This window comes from Trematomus bernacchii, unplaced genomic scaffold (genome assembly GCF_902827165.1).
Source record: "Trematomus bernacchii unplaced genomic scaffold, fTreBer1.1, whole genome shotgun sequence".
Classification (NCBI taxonomy): domain Eukaryota; kingdom Metazoa; phylum Chordata; class Actinopteri; order Perciformes; family Nototheniidae; genus Trematomus; species Trematomus bernacchii.
In genome coordinates, this window is record NW_022987697.1 from 35,140 (window position 1) to 56,699 (window position 21,560).

The following is a 21,560-nucleotide window of genomic DNA, read 5'->3' on the forward strand; positions in this document are numbered from 1 at the left end:
CGATGCCCCCGCCGGCGGTGGCACAACACAACAATATTCACGAAACTGTGTCTCAGGGCTTCTTAAAATGTAACAACCTATTAATGTGTCATACCCACTTAACGGGAAGAAACTCAGCTATCAGACAATATTAACAATTTTTAGCTAAACTAAACACAAGGGTAATACCAAGCCTCTGAATTAGCACTAAGCGAAAAAATGCTAACGCACTTAGCGGTAGAGATATGTTATTCCACAGATTTCAATGGTATAAGTCTCATCATTGTGCGACCAAAACTCATGGCAGCAAAGCCAGGAAAGACAACACACAACTTCACTTTACGGGGCCAAAACGTCAAATACGTCTTACCTTTGTTGTTTTCTGATCAAAGGTTTTGTTCAATGGCATTACAACGCATATAAACGCTGCTGAAGGTTAATCCAATGTCTCTGTGTCACTTTGAAATGATTACTGATAATCCATCATAACATTTATGTCAATAAACTGAGTTTTCAACCCATTAACTCAGAGTGTATGAGAGCTTCCGGTTTTGGGCATGCTGGCTGCGCATCACTCTCATTCACCAATGGTAACATTTAGATGGATTTAGGAACTTTCTCTCAATTCTATTGGCTCTAACGGTTCACAAATGACCATTGGGTTCCAGAGATATGGCAAATACACCCAAATGACCCCAGAGGTGGGTCTTTTTTTTCTAAACCTCTCTAAAAAGGTCAGATTTCACTTGTTTTGCATCAATCTTGATACAGGGTACTTATTATATGTTATAGTTTGGATTCCTAAAGCTTTTTGTCTACTATCCCATCATTCAAGGGTGGGTTTCACTATAAGTAATGGGGTTTTTTTTGGACGGAAAACTATAATTTAATTGTTTTTACTATGTTCAATCTGAATTTAAAAAACATAACGAAAACATCTATATTGATTCTGACTTTTCTACATCCAACTCACAGGTTTATCATTGCTTTGAGAAAAAAGATTATTAATTTACCCCTGTATGAAAGTGAAGATATAGTTATATCTCTCACAGGCTCCGCCCTCTACTGGACTCTATGAGTACTACCTTATCCCGCGTGCATTCTCCCACTGAGATTCCTATAGATGTAGCCGGCCCAGGGCGGGCCGACCTGAATGCGCGCGCATCACACCGTATAAAAGGAGGCTTTGCTTCCTGACTGCCATCCTTTTTCTCTTCAGCTAAGCGGAAGTGATTCCACAGAAGACGTAAGACGTATTGAAGTGAAAGTAATAGAGAGAGAGTATGGCTGGACCATAGGACCTGCCCGAATTGTCCGAACCCGATTTCGGGAGCCGATCCGCACCCCCTCTGCTTCACGTGTTTGGGGCTCGACCACGTGATGAACGGTATGGGCTCGACGCCGGCGTGCTCGGCTTGCCAGGCGATCCTGCGGCGCACAAGGGAGCATCGTGGGCAGCACTTCCTGGAGAAGATTACCCCGCAGGAGGAGTCGGAGGAGCTGGATCTCGACGTCGTGGACATGGGCGATTCGGGAAGCGAGGGGACATCGTTCCGGTTCTCCCTGCCGTGGGGCCAGACGGTCCCGGTTCCGATGATCGACGACGAGGACGCCTCGCTATCCGGAGGTCCAACTCTCAGGTCTGCGCGGATGGATTTCCCGGCGGTGATGACTCTGGCGGCGGAGCATGTAGGCTTACCACTCCCCCCACCGCTGCCACAGAGGCCTGTAAACCTCCTGAGATTTACGGCCCGGTGCGTCCGGCGCAGCCGACCTTCGTTTCGCCCCAGCTGCCAGAGGTATGGCGGTGTGTGGAGGCAACATGGCAGCAGCCACTTAAAACGAAGGCCCCGATAGCCGCCATGGCGGGTATCGTTAAGGTGGTGGATCGCTCGGACACGACATGTCCAGGTGTGCCCCCCCCCCTCGATGAGAGCCTGGCGGCCAATCTGCTTCCGCGGCTGGTTGGGCGGAGGGTAAACGTCCTCTGCCCCGCTGCCCCGGGACCGAGACACCTGGAATATCTGGATAAGTTGTTCAAGCTCGGTACGCAGATGGCGGCTGCGGCCGATAATCTTGGCGTGTTGGCGTCTTCCTGATCACCCTCAGGCAGACGCCCCCGCCCTCCCGTCTCAGGACGAGAGCGATTATTCGGACCACGCTGTTAGTCAGATGAGTAATCTGATTTATGGCGTGGCCACCGCAGCAGGGCGGATGATTTCCCTGGCCACAGTGGCGTCTCGTCACGTGTGGCCAGGGCTCACGGCCCTATCTAAAAAGGACCGAGAAGATCTCCTCGGAGCCCCCGTGTCCACGGAGGGGCTCTTTGGGTCGGTCTCCTCGGTCACCCAGCGCTTCAGCCGCCTAGAGGAGGAGAGAGTCCAGCTTAGCCGCATGCTATCGCTGGCTCCTCCTCAGGCCCCGCTACGTGCCCCCCTCGCATTGCCATGCAGGGGAAGGGAGCGTAGTACAACAGTGAGAGCGGGCCGCGGTGCGTTCATGGACAGAAGAAGCTCCGATTAATGCCTCTTTCTCTCTAAGAGGAAGCAGCATTATGGCGGAGCGCACGCTCTCACGGGAGCGTGCCGTGGTGCGTTCAGGTACCTCAGTGGAAAATCTGCCGTTTTTTTCTCTGAGTGGAAACTGCATTATAGAAAAACGGCCCTTTCTGTGTCAGCCCCCCATGGGTCAAACTTCCTTTTATGGAGGGTTTGACGGCGGAGTGGGCCACCAGAGAGTACCACAGCTTCATAGCTGCGGCCCCACAGCTGAGGGCTTGCCCATTAACACAATGTTATGGGGAATGGAAACTCAGCTGTGTACTGACAAGGTGGATGGACAGGACGCTGAAACGGGGCTATTCACTCCAGTTTTGCAGCATCCCACCTCCTTTTATGGGCATGCGAGAGGTAAATCTGTCTTCCCAGGAGGAGATGGGTTTCCTCTCAGCAGAGATTCAGGCTCTGGTGCAGAAACAGGCTGTGTCTGTTGTGCATCCTCAGCACAGAGAGAGGGGTCATTATTCCATGTATTTCCTGGTTCTCAAGAAAACAGGGGAATTCAGACCTATTCTAGATCTCCGGGGCCTGAATCGTCATATTTCCAGCATTTCCAGACGTGCGCCCCGTCTCAGGGCGGCGCACAGGCTGCGACAGGGGGCAACAGTGACAGCTTTAACTGTCATGCAGACTCTGTGTCTCATGGCGGCTGATCACATGGTGGTCCCGCCGGTTACTACATATGCGCCGCCTGCAGAGGTGGTTCCCCAGCCTGCGTTTGGAGGCACAAACGACGGCTGGTGACCATTCCTCCCCCCCCTCAGTGGGGGCAACCTCCGGTTTTGGGGGTCTCCGGACCACCTCCGGAGGGGGTCTCCACTGGGACGGGTGACCTCCTACATCACAGTGTTCACGGACGCGTCCGGAACAGCATGGGGAGGGACCTGCCTGAAGAGAGCTATAGGTGGGCGCTGGACTCTGACAGAGTTTCGATACAGCAACATCCTAGAGCTACGGGCAGTAGTGTTAGTCCTCCGGCATTTCATGCCCCTAATTCAGGGGAGACATGTAATGGTCAGGTGCGACAACAGCACCACAGTGGAGTCCGCTCTGCCGCCTTGTTGACCACAGCGGAGGAGCTGTGGTGATGGGCCTCAGAGGTGGTGTTATCTCTGAGAGCCCTCCATGTCCCGGGACTGGAGAACAGAGGGGCCGACCTCATGTCGAGGGGCGGCCCCCTGCCAGCCGGCGCAACAGCCACTGTGCCCTGTGGTTCTCCATGGCCCTGAGCGACGACCCGCCCTTGGGGGTGGACACGTTTGCACACGAGCCATGGCCAAGGAAGCTGCTATACGCCTTTCCACCGCTGCGTCTCATTCTCCCTCTCCTAGGGAGAGTGAGGCGAGAACGTCTGGCAGTCATTCTGGTAGCACCGAATCGCGTCGGGGCTCCGTAGTACTCAGAAATGACACAGATGAAGGTGGGCCAGCCCTGGGCGATCCCCCAGTTCTGGGGGGCGATGTCTCAAGGGGCAGGTGCAAATGGGCCGTCATCTTCAGGCTTGGCTCCTGAGAGGGACAGGCTGAGACAGGGTGGATTGTCTGACAGCGTTATTCAGTCTATCCAGGCAGCTAGAGCAGAATCCACCACAGCCTGTTACAGGCCAAAGTGGCTGAGATTCCAGCATTGGTGTGAGGAGCGGGGAATAGAGCCCCTATCTTGTGAGTTGGGCTCTATTTTATCCTTCTTACACTTACAGAGGGCTGGCGCATTCCACAGTGAAAGTGTATGCAGCAGCCATCTCGTCCTGTCATGAGGGATTTTGGTGGCAGGTCAGCCTTTAATCAACCACTGATGTCGCGTTTTTTACAGGGGGTTAGGAGACTGCGCCCTGTAGTGCACGTCTCCACCCCGCAGTGGGACCTGCCCCTAGTGCTCGAGGCTCTGGCCTCGGGACCATTGAGCCTCTGGAGCTCTCCCCTCTGAAAGCATTGTCGTGGAAAACAGCTTTGCTTCTTGCCTTAACTTCAGCCAAAAGAGTGTCCGAGTTAACTGCTCTGTCGGTGCACCCGAGTGTTTACTAGTTCGGGGTGGCCGGAGCGGCGCGACACTTAGACCGAACCCCTCCTTTGTGTCTAAAGACCTAAGGAGTGCGTTCAGGTCGAGGGCTATTCAGTTGGGGGTTTTGGTCTCACCCCCCATGGGGGGCCAGGGAGGCTAAACTGCACCTCCTCTGCCCGGTGCGTGCGCTAGCATGTTATGTGGAGTGCACGGCTGCCCTTAGACGCACCAAACAGCTGTTCGTGTGCTTCGGGGGTGGGGTGATCGGGAAAGCTCTGTCCAAGAAACGCCTGGAAGGCTGGCTCTGCGAGTGCATTGCACATGCCTACGGACAGGCAGGGAGAGCCTGCCCCACGGGGATTCGTGCGCACTCCATACGGGCTGTAGCTGTGTCAACAGCCTTAATCAACAGTGTGGAGGATTTATGCACAGTGGCGTCTTGGTCGACGCCAGGCCTCTTTATAAGGTTTTATCTCTTGGACATGTCTGGCTCTTTCTCCTCGTCTGTGCTTGCTGGGGCAACACAGGATTTGTAGGGGTGGGCAGGAGGGGGATAGCCCCCCCACATTTTTAGTCCTCTCACACTCTGCACGGGGTCAGTGCTTGAGTGTGAGGCATGGGCGCTGGCGCTCTCCCTGTTATCCTTAGGGATTCAGGAAGGCAGGTACGTAGCAAGCCCATACGGGGCCGAGGGGGCTCTCCCCAGCCGTCTATGGGCGGGGGGGGGGGGGTCCCCCGGCACTTTTTTTTTAGCACACTTTCTGCGAGGTAAGCGCAGCAGGGTGTGCTCTGTCAGCCGCAGCCCAGATTTCTCCTCGGTCACAACCGGGTTAAAGGAGAGGGTGGGGCAGCAGCTGCTGACCAGAAAAGCCGGTCAGGGGCAGTAGGGTGGATTGGTGTTGGACGACAGTGCGCGTATACATCAGGGCTCCACCCACTGTACCCATAGAGTCCAGTAGAGGGCGGAGCCTGTGAGAGATATAACGGGGGGTTACGTATTGTAACCCTAGTTATATAAACACAGGAGGAGCCCTCTACTCAGGGCACTGTCTGTCCTGTTCCGCTCGCTGAAGAGAGGTATAGGATGGCAGTCAGGAGGCCTCCTTTTATACGGTGTGATGCGCGCGCATTCAGGTAGGCCCGCCCTGGGCCGGCTACGTCTATAGAAATCTCAGTGGGAGAATGCATGCGGGATAAGGTAGTACCCATAGAGTCCAGTAGAGGGCTCCGCCTGTGTTTATATAACTAGGGTTACAATACGTAACCCCCCGTTATTTGTTCTGGGCATGTCATTTTCGAGCCTGAGACCTGAAAAACAGGCTCAGGGCTTAACAGGTTAAGAGATTGGTATAATAGATATTAAAAATGAAAGTTATTATAATCAAACATCATTTTGTATTATCCACAACGTACTGTAAAAAACATCACATTTCAAGTTGCCCGAGAAAGAGTTTAAGGTTTGTTATAGTTTATCGCTAAAGAGTGGCGCAGTGATGACGTATTTTTGTAGTTCGACCCTGCAGGAAGCTGCTGGTTCCCTCGACAAAAAGCAATGGGATTTCTCCATAGGACTTTGAAATATTGTAAAAAATAAGATCTGTGGAAAACGAACCTGTTTGATAAATGCACGTTTTGTTCAGCCATATATTCTCCACATGTCTACCCTACTTTTATAATTTTCGATTCATAAATCTAATCTCCAGAAGCAAAATGCAAACGTAATGCTATAAAGGAACTACAGCCGAGTACAGCAGCACGATTTCAACGTCACGCCAACTTAAGATCCGTATTCAAAAATACAGATTCAAAATTGTGCAAGTTGAAGCGATTGTTTGAACAGTTTGCAGGAGGCAGGTACTTGCTTTCAAGCAGAACAGGGGCAAACAAACTCAGCGGGAGTGTTTACGTGTTCGGTGTAATGACGTACAACGTCCTCCACAACTTCTGTAGTCCTATTCAGCCACTTGTTAACAACCATCGTTTTTCAGACACGGGAACTCTTCAAAAATCACCAGTGGGGTCACTGCTGATGTATTTAATGTGATCCGTCTCTTAAATTTGTGTCAACCACAGACCTTATTTCTAGATATTTTCCAAAAACTAGTTCAAAAAACCTTTGACTCTGAGACGAGGGAACCGGAAGTGGTAAAATGCTAACTCACTTCTGGGTTTTAGGACTCATTCCTGCACCACTCTATAGGTGTAACTATTTAGTAGAAGAAAGACAGGAGTAAGCAGGAGGCCCTGACTCAAAATGACTGAAAGCTTCCAGTTTCCTTTGACTGTACAATCTGAGGCAAGTCTGGACATTCACTCCATCGGAAGAAAATGACACTTATACACATAGTAGGCTAATGGGTGTGCATTTTATTCTGCTTCTGCTGATAGGATATAAAGTCAGCCACAGTGAGAGGGAAAATAATAACAGGGTTTCACTGGGTAGTTCACCATAGAAGCACTCTCGAATAATTTTGTGTTGCAACTGAAGAGGGCAGTTACGGTTTTAACCGGCGACATAAGGATTGTATCTTAGAAGATTGTCCAGAGGTTTAAAAAAAAGGTTTAACCGACGACAATGATTTTACCAATTCAATACACACAAAGCTCTTATCATTACAAACATATCAAATTGGCTTCCATAAGGCCAGCCTAACCAGAAGTAGACCATCATAATGTGCTTTTTTCCTGTATTTTTAGAAAACTTTTACAATCTCCTCCTAAAGAGTAGATCACTTACACTTTGGACGAAAAACCCCATGTCATTTGTTACGCTATATTGCAAAGGAATAGTTGATAGGTCAAAGCAAAACACACCATTTTTTGACCGTTTACATGTGTCAACTAAAGATTGAGCTGCTCCAAACTTGACTTTCTTGATGATAGACTGGTCTGGGTCCTGATGGTAAGGGGCCTGGCCTGTTGGGTTCTGGTGTTCTGGAAGCTTTAAAGCACCAGAAGTCTCTGCAGCTGACAGAAGGGACTGCAGCAGTCTGCAGCACAGCAGGTGATAAACACTGCACTGTGTGTGATGTGCTCATGTTGCATTCATTTACAGTTCCTGACACACTCTGGGGGGGGGGTGGTAAGTTAAGACTGTGAAGTTCAAGTGTGCTCAGATATATTAACGTTTAACCTCTAAGAATGATGTCCAATTTAACATCACTAACTGTATCCTATTTCATTCTTGGAGCTTATTTGAATATTGGTTATTTGAGGTACTTGTGTTTCATGATAACTGCCATGCTGTACATTGTGATTGTTCTTGCCAACACGTCTCTGATTGTGGTTATCTGTGTGAACAGGAGCTTACATGAACCTATGTACCTTTTTATGTGTAATCTGTTTGTAAATGAACTGTATGGTAGTACAGGGTTGTTTCCATTCCTTCTGGTTCAGATCCTCTCTGACATTCACACTGTTTCTGCTCCGCTCTGCTTCCTGCAGATTTTCTGCTTGCATACATATGCAGGTTTAGAGTTTTCCAATTTTACCTTCATGTCTTATGACAGATATCTTGCTATCTGTTATCCTCTGCAATATAACACGCGTATGACTTCTAACAAAGCAGTCATCTTCATTATTCTGGTTTGGTTGTACTCTTTTGTGAAGTTCCCGATAACTTTATATTTAAGCATCCGTTTGACACTTTGTGGAAACATAATAAATGGTTTGTATTGTAGTAACTATGCTGTTGTTAAGCTGGCATGTTCTGACACTCAGGTGAACAACTTTTATGGATATTTTACCACTGCTTTAACTGTTTTTGTCCCTTTGTTTCCAATCCTCTTCTCATACATTAAGATCCTCAGAGTGTGTTTCTCTGGTTCCAAACAGACCAGACAGAAAGCTGTCAGTACCTGCACACCTCACCTTGTTTCCCTGTTCAACTTCTCCTTCGGCTGCTGCTTTGAAGTACTTCAGAGTAGATTTGATATGAGCGGTGTTCCCAGTGTGCTGCGTATTATTCTGTCACTGTATTTTCTCATCATACAGCCACTAATGAACCCTGTCATGTACGGACTGCAAATGTCAAAAATACGAAACATATGTAAACATGTGCTCTGTTATAAACTTCTGTCTGGTAGGTCTAACAACTAAAGTGTCAGTGAATGGATCTTAATATCTTGTCTTGAAAAGTGCGGATTAAAACATTTTAATTAAATGGGAAAAATGTGTACTATGTTCATACTGTTTGTAGTATTTATTATATATACACATGCATTCCAATATTCATTAATGAACAGACAAATGTCACCTTAATGTAAACACAGTGAAAATATAAACCTATATTAATATATTGCCTTTGTATACATTTAAAACGAAATGTAAAGTATAAATATATATATATAGTATACATATATATAGGGATTGATAGTACATTTAATGATGTCTCTATAACATATCATGTGGATAGTCCTCTGTAGTGTGAACTGTGCAGTGTGAACAAGCATCATGTTATAAAGCACTTTGTGGGGGGGGGGGTGATGTTTCTGGACTTTTGGTATTTGGTGTAACCAAAATTAACAAGGAAAAATAAACAAGCCTGTATCACAATTCATCTTTGTAGTGTCTATTTTATATTGTGATGAAGATATCTTCAAACGACTGTATTCATGCATCATGATAACGGCCCATATTCATACATCATTTTATTGAAAAGAGCAATGTCATCAGCAAAGCACTAGCAACCGTTATTGATTCAGTTATCTCATCCCTTATTGGCTCAATTCAAACTGGATTCATAAAGTTTAAAATGATAATAAAAAATATAATTCCCACTCTAGACGTTGTGAAGGCAATCGACAAAGCAAACTGGGCATTTCTCATAAAAATGTTGTTTCTGTAGAGTAATTTAAACAATGGATTGTTGGAAATCACGTCATGGCGATGTGTCATGGGACTTAATTACCCAGGATCCTTCACTGTTGTCCAAAGCCTACATCACATCCTGCAAACTGATGTCCCCTCTCCACATGTAGATATGGAAACTCAGCAGATAGAAAGACGCTGAGTTGTAATGTGTGTTGTGTTGTAATGAGCTAAAAGGTAATGTTAGGTGGCGTTGACGCATTGCCAGGCTGAGTCCCTGGAACAATATCCGTCTTATTAACCCTACGCCGAGACCACATGTATTAAATATGGTAATAAGGCCTGAGCACAAATGTGCTGGGACACATCGGTTTTGTTAGACAAGGTTCAAGGTTCAAGGCTTTTATTGTTCATACGAACATAGCTACAGTGCAGTTATGATAATGAAAATCTTAGTTCACAGGCTCCTCCAACAGTGCAACACAATAAAACAGATACACAGAAAAATATAGTGCAGGTAAATAGTAAATACAAAAAGAGTTAAAGCTGCAAGCAGCGTTGAGCGGGTCTTCGACGCTCCGCAGGCTGTTGTCCGCACGTCGACGTGTCACGCAGGAGTTTTCTGGACTCGGCCGTTGGCAAACATGGGAAGTTTCAGGCCGATCGGACAACGTACATGGGAGTTACAGCAGTATCATAAACATTGTGTTTGATGGCGACTGATCTATCGCTATGGCAACAGCATTTGATGACACCCCATAATACGCTTAGATGTGTTGAGGGTTGCATCGTTATCAAACCTTTGAAGTTTTGTGCCGTTTGGCGCATGTTAACTGGAATTATGAGAAAACCGTGTTTCACGGCGACCATTTTGTTACCATAGCAACGACATTTGACGAAATCTAAAAACTGACACATATATGTCTCGAGGGCTTGACGGTTAGCACATATGTGAAATTTGAACACTTTTTTACCATTTACACAGGAGTTAAAGCAATATGGTGCTTAACGGCGAGGGATGCGTTGCCATGGCAACAGCTTTTGAGGAAAACTCACTATTGTCATATTGAGGTGTTGAGGGCCGGACCATTAACTGTCATCTGATGTCTGGTGCAGTTTGGACCATTTTCCATTGAGTTAAGACAACACCGTGTTTCATGGCGAGGGATCTGTCGCCATGGCAACGGCATACGGTGAAATCTCAGATTTCAGGTAGAGCTGTTGAGGCATGGAGCGGTGATATAAAAGTGAAGATTGGGGGACGATGGGACCGTGTCCATTGGAGTTACAGCGACACCGTGTTTTATTGCGAGGGATGCATTGCCATGGAAACGGCATATGATGACATCCCAGAATTAGCGTAGAGCTGTTGAGGGCCAGACCATTAACTGTCATCTGAAGTCTGGTGCAGTTTGGAACCTTTTCCATTGAGTTAAGACATCATTGTGTTTTATGGCGAGGGATGCGTTGCCATGGAAACGGCATATGATGACATCCCATAATTGGCGTAGAGCTGTTGAGGGCCGGACCATTAGCCATCATCTGAAGTGTGGTGCAGTTTGGACCATTTTCCATTGACATAAGACAACATTGTGTTTTATGGCGAGGGATGCGTTGCCATGGAAACGGCATACGGTGAGATCTCAGATTTCACGTAGAGCTGTTGAGGCATGGACCGGTGATATAAAAGTGAAGATTGGGGGACGATGGGACCGTGTCCATTGGAGTTACAGCGACACCGTGTTTTATGGCGAGGGATGCATTGCCATGGTAACGCCATATTAAGTAACATCAAATTTGACGTAGAGCTGTTCAGGGCCGCAGTGTTAACCATCATGTGAAGTTTGGTGGCGTTCTGAGTATGTCAGTTGGTGTTATGACATCATCGTGTTCCATGGCGAGGGATCGCCTAGCATCAAGCGAACGCGAACTTTGGCGCCAAATCACGGCTATGCCGTGGGAAAGAAAAAAACTTCCGTGATAACTTTGAATTGCCCATGTCTCGAGACGCTACCCGACGAATTTCGAGTCGTACGGATAAAGTCCCTGGGAGAAGATAGATTTTGTGCGGGGGACGAAAAACGCGATAAATCGCGTTTTTCCGACGCCAAATTCAAAATGGCCGACTTCCTGTACGTTATTTTATACCCCTCCAAGAAGCTTTTTTGTTCGTCTCCGCACCCTAGATATGCGTAACGAGTTTCGTTCGTTTACGTGAAAGTTAAAGTGGGGGGAGTTTACGTTAAAAACGGAAGTGGGCGTGGCCTACGCAATTTTTTACGCAAAGTTCCGGAACCAATTACATATCGCAAGTTGCACCACTTCTGACGCGCGTGCAAAATTTGGTGAGTTTTCACATATGTTGCGGGGGTCAAAGGTTTATCGGTCGCTGCGCGACCGATTTCAATAGGGTCTTCGCTGACCTAGGTCTCAGACCCTAAAAATAGTAAATAAAGTGAAATAGTGCAATAAGAGTCTATATACAAGTTATTGGTTGGTATGATATTTACAGAACAGTTTGTGGCTGGGGTGATGGGAGTCTTTTATAATCCTGAGGCTTTCTTCCTGAGCCGCTGGGAGTAAAGTTCCTCCATGGACGGCAGCTCCGTCCAGGTGATGTGCTGTGCAGTTTTCACCACCCTCTGTAAAGCCTTACGATTGAGGAGGTAGAAGGTCAGGATCCTCTCTATGGTGCACCTGTAGAAGGTCAGGATCCTCTCTATGGTGCACCTATAGAAGGTCAGGATCCTCTCCATGGTGCACCTGCAGAAGGTCAGGATGCTCTCTATGGTGCACCTGTAGAAGGTCAGGATCCTCTCTATGGTGCACCTGTAGAAGGTCAGGACCCTCTCTATGGTGCACCTGTAGAAGGTCAGGATCCTCTCTATGGTGCACCTGTAGAAGTTGCAGAGTATCCTGGAGTCCACGTTGAACCTCCTCAACCTGCGGAGGAAGAAGAGCCGCTGTCGAGCTCTTTTGGTGATGGTGGTAATGTGAAGAGTCCATGCCAGGTCCTCAGTGATGTGGACACAGAGGAACCTGAAGCTGCTGACTCTCTCCACCGTAGTCCCATTGATGGTGATGGGGGCGTGTCCCTCTCTCTGCTGCTTCCTGTAATCCACAATCAGCTCCTTGGTTTTGCTGATGTTGAGATGGAGGTTGTTATCCTGGCACCAAGATGTCAGGTTTTCGACCTCCTCTCTGTACGCCGTCTCATCAGCATCGGTGATCTGGCCGATGACGGTCGTGTCGTCAGCAAACTTCACGATGGTGTTGGAGCTGTGTGTGGCCACGCAGTCGTGTGTGAACAGGGAGTAGAGGAGAGGGCTGAGCACGCAGCCTTGAGGGGCTCCGGTGTTGAGGATCAGGGTGGAGGATGTGATGTTTCCCACCCGCACTGCCTGGGGTCTGCCCGTCAAGTAGTTCAGGATCCAGTCACAGAGGGCGCTGTTGAGCCTGAGGTCTCTGAGCTTGATGGCCAGCTTGGAGGGCACAATGGTATTGAAAGCTGAACTGTAATCAATGAACAGCATTCTCACATAAGTGTTCCTCTGGTCCAGGTGTGAGAGGGCAGCGTGGATGGTGAGGGATATGGCGTCGTCTTTGGACCTGTTTCCTCTGTAGGCAAACTGTAGGGGGTCCAGAGAGTCAGGGAGGGAGGAGGTGATGAAGGTTTTGACTAACCGGTACTGGGCGGTAGTCGTTGAGGCTGGTGATCTTTGACTTTTTGGGGACAGGAACGATGGTGGAGTGTTTGAAGCATATGGGGACTACAGACTGCAGCAGGGACCTGTTGAAGATGTCTGTGAACAACTCTGCCAGCTGAACTGCACACACCCTGAGAACACGGCCAGGGATGCCATCAGGTCTAGGAGCCTTGTGTGGGTTAACCCTTTAACTTGTTAAGCCCTGAGCCTGTTTTTCAGGTCTCAGGCTCGAATATTTCCAGAACAAATGACTATATCTTCACTTCTAAAAGGGGTAAATTAATAATCTTTTTCCTCAAAGCAATGATAAACCTGTGAGTTGGAAGTAGAAAAGTCAGAATCAATATAGAATTTTTTTTATTTGAAAGTTAATTCAGATTGAACATAGTAAAAAAAAGTCAATTTTAGTGTCCGTCCAAAAAAAATACATTACTTATAGTGAAAATCACCCTTGAATGATGGGATCGGAGACTAAATGCTTTAGGAATCCAAACTATAACATATAATAAGTACCCTGTATCAAGATTGATGTAAAACAAGTGAAATGTGACCTCTTTAGAGAGGTTTAGAAAAAGAAACACACTTCTGGGGTCATTTGGGTGGATTTTCCATATCTCTGGCCCCCCTCGGTCGATTCTGATGATTAACATCTCTTTTGAACCGTTAGAGCCAATGAAATCAAGGGGAAGTTCCTAAATCCACCTACATGTTACCAAATAAGGAGTGAGAGTGATGCGCACGCAGCTTGCCCAAACCGAAAGCTTTGTTACGCTCTGAAAACTGAAAACTGAAACCTAGGCTTATGCCATAAATATGAAGATGGATTACCAGTAATCATTTCAAAGTGACACAGACACATTGGATTCACCTATGGATTAACCTTCAGCAGCATTTTTATCGTTGTAATCGCCATTGAACACAACTTTTGATCAGAAAATCAGCAAAGGTAAGAACATTTTCTGATTTTGCTCCGTAAAACTACGTTGTGTGATGTCTGGGTTAGCTTCCCCTGCCGCGAGTTTTGATCGCACAGTGATGATACTAATATGTGGAATCTCAGCTTGCTAGCTTAACTGGTTAACCTGTTAACCCCTGAGCCTATTTTTCAGGTCTCAGGCTCGAAAATGACATTCCCACAACAAATGACTATATCTTCACTTCTAAAAGGGCTAAATTAATCATCTTTTTTCTCAAAGCAACGATAAACCTGTGAGTTGGATGCAGAAAAGTCAGAATCAATAAATACTTTTTTTATTTTAAAGTAAATTCAGATTGAACATAGTAAAAAAAATACTTATAGTGAAAACCACCCTTGAATGATGGGATCGGAGACTAAAAGCTTTAGGAATCCAAACTATAACATATAAGAAGTACCCTGTATCAAGATTGATGCAAAACAAGTGACATTTGACCTTTTTAGAGGTTTAGAAGAAAAAAAAATCCACTTCTGGGGTCATTTGGGTGCATTTTCCATATCTCTGGCCCCCCCTCGGTCGATTTTGGTGATTGACACCTCTTTTTAACTGTTAGAGCCAATATAATCGAGGGGAAGTTCCTAAAATCCATCTAAACATTACCCATTGGTGAATGAGTGATTCCTAGCCAGAATGCCCTAAATAGGAAGCTGTCATACACTCTGGTAGCAGCTAATATGAAATCTCCGTTATTGATATAAATATGAAGATGGATTATCAGTAATCATTTCAAAATGGCACAGACACATTGGATTAACCTATGGAGTAACCTTCAGCAGCGTTTTTCTCGTTTTAATGCTATTGAACACAACTTTTGATCAGAAACAGCAAAAGGTCAGACATTTATCCAGTTTTTCCTCCGTAAAGCTATGTGGTGTGATGTCTGGGTTTGCTTCCCCTGGCGAGTTTTGATCGCACAGTGATGATACTTATATTTCTAGAATCTGTGGAATCTCAGATTGCTAGCTGATATATTGTTTGTGCAGATCCGATAAGTAATAAAGTATTTCTACCGTGAGTTCTGTGCTAAGTGTGTTAGCATTTTTTCCGCTCAGGGCTCATTTAGACGCTTCTTGTGAGACTTGTGTTTTGTTTCGGTAAAAATGGTTCGTATAGTCAGTTAGCTTACCCGTTAAGTGGGTAAGACACATTATTAGGTTGTTAAATGTTAAGAAGCCCTGAGACACAGTTTCGCGGGCGGGGGCTTCCGGGCTTAACAGGTTAACAGGTTATGGATGCCACCAGGCGGCCGGCCAGACATTCTTATCCGGCCCGCACGGCAGGGGTGACTGTAGCGTTGGTGGAGTGGTTAGTGCGTTCGCCCCCCACTCATGTCACCTCGTGTTACACGGGTTCGAGTTCGTCAAAAAACGTTGTTGTGCCCTTGATCCAGACCCTACATTCCCAAAGGTGCTGTATAGGTGATATATGATATATATATATATATATATATATATATATATATATATATAAAGATGATGATTACTTTTATGAAATATTAATTTAGAAAATATGAGGAGAAGTTTATGTTTAATCCATGTATGGTTCCTTTGTTTTTTCCGTTTCAAAACCGAATAGGAAAAACTAAAAACCGGTGTTGTTTTTTTTGTTTTTCTGTTTTAAAACCAAAACGGAAAACCAAAAAACCGACCTTATTCTGTTTTTAAACCAAAACGGGTTAACAAGAAAGTTACCGGTTCACCAAGGAGGAAGTGGAGCACACTGGAGACAACCGTTTCATTGCAGACTGTTATGTTTATGTGGGGAAATGGCAGCGCATACATTATTTGAGATATGCGTGCCTGGCAAACTATTTTCTTATATCCTGCAACCGTTTCCAACCAATCAGGACACGGTATTAATAAAAAAGTGTATTCCTTTCCCTGCCAATCAGGACTGCTTTCAGTTTTATTACCACGGATACAGGTTTACAAAAAAAAAGATTATTTTTTCAATAAAGTGAACATATTAATCAATTATATATGTATAAATATATATATATATATATAAAAATATCTGGCCCCCGAAAGTGCCTCTTGGATTAATTTTGGCCCTTGGACAAATGTAGTTGGTGACCCCTGCCCTAGGTGTTCCAGGCACGTCCAGCTGGGAGGAGACCGAGGGCAGACCTAGGACCATATGGAGGGATTATATCTCTATCGAGGACCAGGTGGAGGGATTAAATCTCTACCTAGGACGAGGTGGAGGGATTATATCTCTACCCAGGACCAGGTGGAGGGATTATATCTCTACCCAGGACAAGGTGGAGGGATTATATCTCTACCTAGGACCAGGTGGAGGGATTATATCTCTACCTAGGACCAGGTGGAGCGATTATATCTCTACCTAGGACCAGGTGGACCGATTATATCTCTACCTAGGACCAGGTGGAGGGATTATATCTCTACCCAGGACCAGGTGGAGGGATTATATCTCTACCTAGTGTTAAGGAATAATTCTTCTAGATATCTAACCTTTTACTCTGACATGTGTTATCTCCTTTAAGGAAAGGCCTTGGTGCCATATGTGTTGTTGTCACCAGTGTGAGACCGGTCAACTTGACTGGCACGTAGGGTAATTGTTGTGAGAACACTGAGGCACTTCTTTATCGGTGTTTGTGGGCTCTAGGATGTGAAATCCTTGAGGCCATGAGCGTCGGACGCAGATGATTCAGTGTTTAGTCTACTCCTTCAGAGATGTTGATTTCTCTCTGTGAACCTGTTAAAAGGTCTAGCATAGAGAGAGGTTCTTCAGAATTGACGTGGCAACTCTACCGTGTGGTCAGAACCTCTGACTCTTTGATTTGTGATGTGAATCCTCCGGCCGAATACTCTGAATAAACCCATCAGTGTTTGACATCAAAGCTCCAACTCTCACCGTATCTCCTTCCTGAGTCGGTGACTCCATGCATTACTACACAGAAGTTTCCTCCACAGCTAGGACCAGGTGGAGGGATTATATCTCTACCCAGGACCAGGTGGAGGGATTATATCTCTACCTAGGACGAGGTGAAGGGATTATATCTCTACTCAGGACCAGGTGGAGGGATTATATCTCTACCTAGGACCAGGTGGAGGGATTATATCTCTACCTAGGACAAGGTGGAGGGATTATATATCTACCTAGGACCAGGTGGATGGATTATATCTCTACCTAGGACGAGGTGGAGGGATTATATATCTACCTAGGACCAGGTGGAGGGATTATATCTCTACCTAGGACCAGGTGGATGGATTATATCTCTACCTAGGACGAGGTGGAGGGATTATATATCTACCTAGGACCAGGTGGAGGGATTATATCTCTACCTAGGACCAGGTGGATGGATTATATCTCTACCTAGGACGAGGTGGAGGGATTATATCTCTACCTAGGACCAGGTTGAGGGATTATATATTTACCTAGGACCAGGTGGAGGGATTATATCTCTACCCAGGACCAGGTGGAGGGATTATATCTCTACCCAGGACCAGGTGGAGGGATTATATCTCTACCTAGGATGAGGTGGAGGGATTATATCTCTACCTAGGACCAGGTTGAGGGATTATATCTCTACCTAGGACAAGGTGGAGGGATTATATATCTACCTAGGACCAGGTGGATGGATTATATCTCTACCTAGGACCAGGTGGAGGGATTATATCTCTACCTAGGACCAGGTGGAGCGATTATATCTCTACCTAGGGCCTGGTGGAGGGATTATATCTCTACCTAGGGCCTGGTGGAGGGATTATATCTCTTCGCTGGCCTGGGAGCTCCTTGAATCCCCCAGTCAGAGCTGGTTGATGTGGGCTGGGGGAAATGGAAGTGTGCGGCTCTCTGCTGGAACTGCTACCTCCGCGACCCGACCACGGATAAGCGGGAGAAGATTGATTGATGGATGGATGGATGTTTTATTTAAAACGTCTTCACAGAAGGTGGGGCACAGAAAGAAAGGCTCATAACTCACCAACAATTCATACAATCATCATACTTTTGGTGGATATTTTCAGTCCTTGTAATCCTAACCCCAACACATTCTCTAGGGGGGAGTATTAACTGAGATGTGAAAGGTCATATTTTGTAATGAATGTTGGTGTATGAGTTGCAGTGAGTTGGAATGAGTTGGAACTTGGTACAAACCTCATTAAGAGACTGGTCAAATAGATAATAAAAATGAAAGTTATTATAATCAAACATAATATTGTATTATCCACAATGTAAAAAACATTACATTTCAAGTTGCCCTAGAAAGAGTTTAAGGTTTGTTATAGTTTATCACTATAGGTGTCACTATTTAGCAGAAGAAAGACAGGTTAACTCAGGAGTAAGCAGGAGGCCCTGACTCCATGGAAAATGATTTTAAGCTTCCAGTTTCATTTGACTGTGCAATCTGAGGCAAGTCTGGACAATCACTCCATCGGAAGATAATGACACTTATACACATAGTAGACTAATGGGTGTGCATTTACTTCTGCTTCTGCTGGTAGGATATAAAGTCAGCCACAGTGAGAGGGAAATAAAGAACAGGGTTTTACTTGGTAGTTCACCATAGAGGCACTCTCGAAGAATTTTGTGTTGTAACTGAAGAGGGCAGTTAAGGTTTTAACCGGCGACATAAGGATTGTCTAAATATCTAAAAGAATGGTTTAACCAACGACAATGATTTATCCAATTCAATACACACAAAGCTCTTATCATTGCAAACATATCAAATTGGCTTCCAGAAGCCCAGCCTAACCAGAAGTAGACCGTCATAATAGAGATGGGTGAGTCCTGATTCATCCGGATCATTAACCCGGATCCTTGTAATGACCTGGGAGTGACGAGTCTCCCCTCTCCTTAACTTGAGTCCTTTGAGTCCTACACCTGGTGTATGTACAAATTAAAACTATAAATTGCTTCACTCGCTACTCTCCTTATAACATGCAAAATCACATTACAACGTACCCCAGTCCATCTGCCTATAGCCTTTAGCAAGTAGGATAGCTGCCAGAAGTTATCGTTTGGCTCAGGGGAATAATATCAGTTAAACTTCCTGCAGACTTGTGGGGACTCAGAGTCGTAACCGTAGCAGATCCAGAGATCCAGAGATCCAGACTCATCATGCACGAGTCAACAGCAGACTCAGATTCGCAAATCCTGACTGACTGACTGAATCAAGGGAACTTCCTTCACTGTGCAAAACATAGCAGACTCGTGCGGACTCAGAGCCGTAACCGTAGCAGATCCAGAGATCCAGACTCATCATGCACGAGTCAACAGCAGACTCAGATCCGGTGAGCGGACTGAATGAGTGGATTACTCCACACAGTGCGAAACAGCAAACGGTTTCAGACTCGTCATGGTTTTCAGACTCAGTGAGTGTGAGCTCTGTTTGTGATAACGTAGATGCACAGATCATTTGACGACTTCACCCAGTCAAGTGTAAGAAGCCAAATACTGCAATAAACAAGCATTAAGACACAAACGTTGTTAGATCATGTTTTTGTGTGTGACAAATTCAAAATTACAAATACACAAACAGTGGACTGCGGCCCTCACTAGTATCTCTAAAATTTGAATTTATTTAAAGTTGGAGACTATTTGCTCCTGTTTCACCGGTAGGATTTCTACGCTCTTGGTGACTCATATGACTCAAATGACTCGTATGATCCGGATCTCTTCAATGACTGACTCAGAAGACCTTGAGTCCGTAAAAGGATCCGGATTTGCCATCTCTACATCATAATGTGCTTTTTTCCTGTATTTTTAGAGAACTTTTACAATCTCCTCCTAAAGAGTAGATCACTTACACTTTTGGACGGAAAACCCCATGTAATTTGTTATGCTATATTGCAAAAGAATAGTTGATAAATCAAAGGAGAAAATAAAATGTTTGACCGTTTACATGTGTCAACTAAAGATTGAGCTGCTCCAAACATGACTTTCTTGATGATAGGCTGGTCTGGGTCCTGATATTAAGGGGCCTGGCCTGTTGGGTTCTGGTGTTCTGGAATCTTTAAAGCACCAGAAGTCTCTGCAGCTGACAGAAGGGACTGCAGCAGTCTGCAGCACAGCAGGTGAGAGACACTGCACTGTGTGTGATGTGCTCATGTTGCATTCATTTACAGTTCCTGACACACTCTGGGGGGGGTGGTAAGTTAAGACTGTGAAGTTCAAATGTGCTCAGATATATTAACGTTTAACCTCTAAGAATGATGTCCAATTTAACTTCAGAAACTGTATCCTATTTCATTCTTGGAGCTTATTTGAATATTGGATATTTGAGGTACTTGTGTTTCATGATAACTGCCATGTTGTACATTGTGATTATTGTTGCCAACACGTCTCTGATTGTGGTTATCTGTGTGAACAGGAGCTTACATGAACCTATGTACCTTTTTATGTGTAATCTGTTTGTAAATGAACTGTATGGTAGTACAGGGTTGTTTCCATTCCTTCTGGTTCAGATCCTCTCTGACATTCACACTGTTTCTGCTCCGCTCTGCTTCCTGCAGATTTTCTGCTTGCATACATATGGAGGTATTGAGTTTTACAATTTAGCCGTCATGTCTTATGACAGATATCTTGCTATCTGTTATCCTCTGCAATATAACACACGTATGACTTCTAACAAAGCAGTTATCTTCATTATTCTGGTTTGGTTGAACTCTTTTGTGAGGTTCCCGATAACTTTATATTTAAGCATCCGTTTGACACTGTGTGGAAACATAATAAATGGTTTGTATTGTAGTAACTATGCTGTTGTTAAGCTGGCATGTTCTGACACTCAGGTGAACAACTTTTATGGATATTTTACCACTGCTTCAACTGTTTTTGTCCCTTTGTTTCCAATCCTCTTCTCGTACATTAAGATCCTCAGAGTGTGTTTCTCTGGTTCCAAACAGACCAGACAGAAAGCTGTCAGTACCTGCACACCTCACCTTGTTTCCCTGTTCAACTTCTCTTTCGGCTGCTGCTTTGAAGTACTTCAGGGTAGATTTGATATGAGCGGTGTTCCCAGTGTGCTGCGTATTATTCTGTCACTGTATTTTCTCATCATACAGCCACTAATGAACCCTGTCATGTACGGACTGCAAATGTCAAAAATACGAAACATATGTAAACATGTGCTCCGTTATAAACTTCTGTCTGGTAACTAAAGTGTCAGTGAATGGATCTTAATATCTTGTCTTGAAAAGTGCGGATTAAAACATTTTAATTAAATGGGTAAAATGTGTACTATGTTCATACTGTTTGTAGTATTTATTATATATACACATGCATTCTAATATTCATTAATGAACAGACAAATGTCACCTTAATGTAAACACAGTGAAAATATAAACCTATATTAATATATTGCCTTTGTATACATTTAAAACGAGATGTAAAGTATAAATATATATATATATATATATAGTATATATATATATATAGGGATTGATAGTACATTTAATGATGTCTCTATAACATATCATGTGGATAGTCCTCTGTAGTGTGAACAAGCATCATGTTATAAAGCACTTTGTGGGGGGTTGATGTTTCTGGACTTTTGGTATTTGGTGTAA

General features: G+C 45.1%; 2 protein-coding genes across 2 annotated transcripts; both read left to right on the top strand.

Annotated features, from left to right (window-relative positions):
- Nucleotides 1-7,778: 7,778 nt before the first annotated feature.
- On the top strand, nt 7,779-8,636 carry LOC117489282 (olfactory receptor 51G2-like). The gene has a single exon (XM_034138488.1). The coding sequence runs from the start codon at nt 7,779-7,781 to the stop codon at nt 8,634-8,636; it is 858 nt and encodes a 285-aa protein (XP_033994379.1).
- Nucleotides 8,637-20,303: 11,667 nt separating this feature from the next.
- Nucleotides 20,304-21,152, top strand: LOC117489283 (olfactory receptor 10A3-like). The gene has a single exon (XM_034138490.1). It carries the CDS (start codon nt 20,304-20,306, stop codon nt 21,150-21,152), a length of 849 nt encoding a protein of 282 aa, XP_033994381.1.
- The last annotated feature ends 408 nt before the right edge of the window (nt 21,153-21,560 follow it).

Excerpts from the sequence above, each read along its gene's own strand:
- LOC117489282 (XM_034138488.1), top strand. The coding sequence starts at position 7,779 with ATGCTGTACATTGTGATTGTTCTTGCCAACACGTCTCTGATTGTGGTT.
- LOC117489283 (XM_034138490.1), top strand. The coding sequence starts at position 20,304 with ATGTTGTACATTGTGATTATTGTTGCCAACACGTCTCTGATTGTGGTT.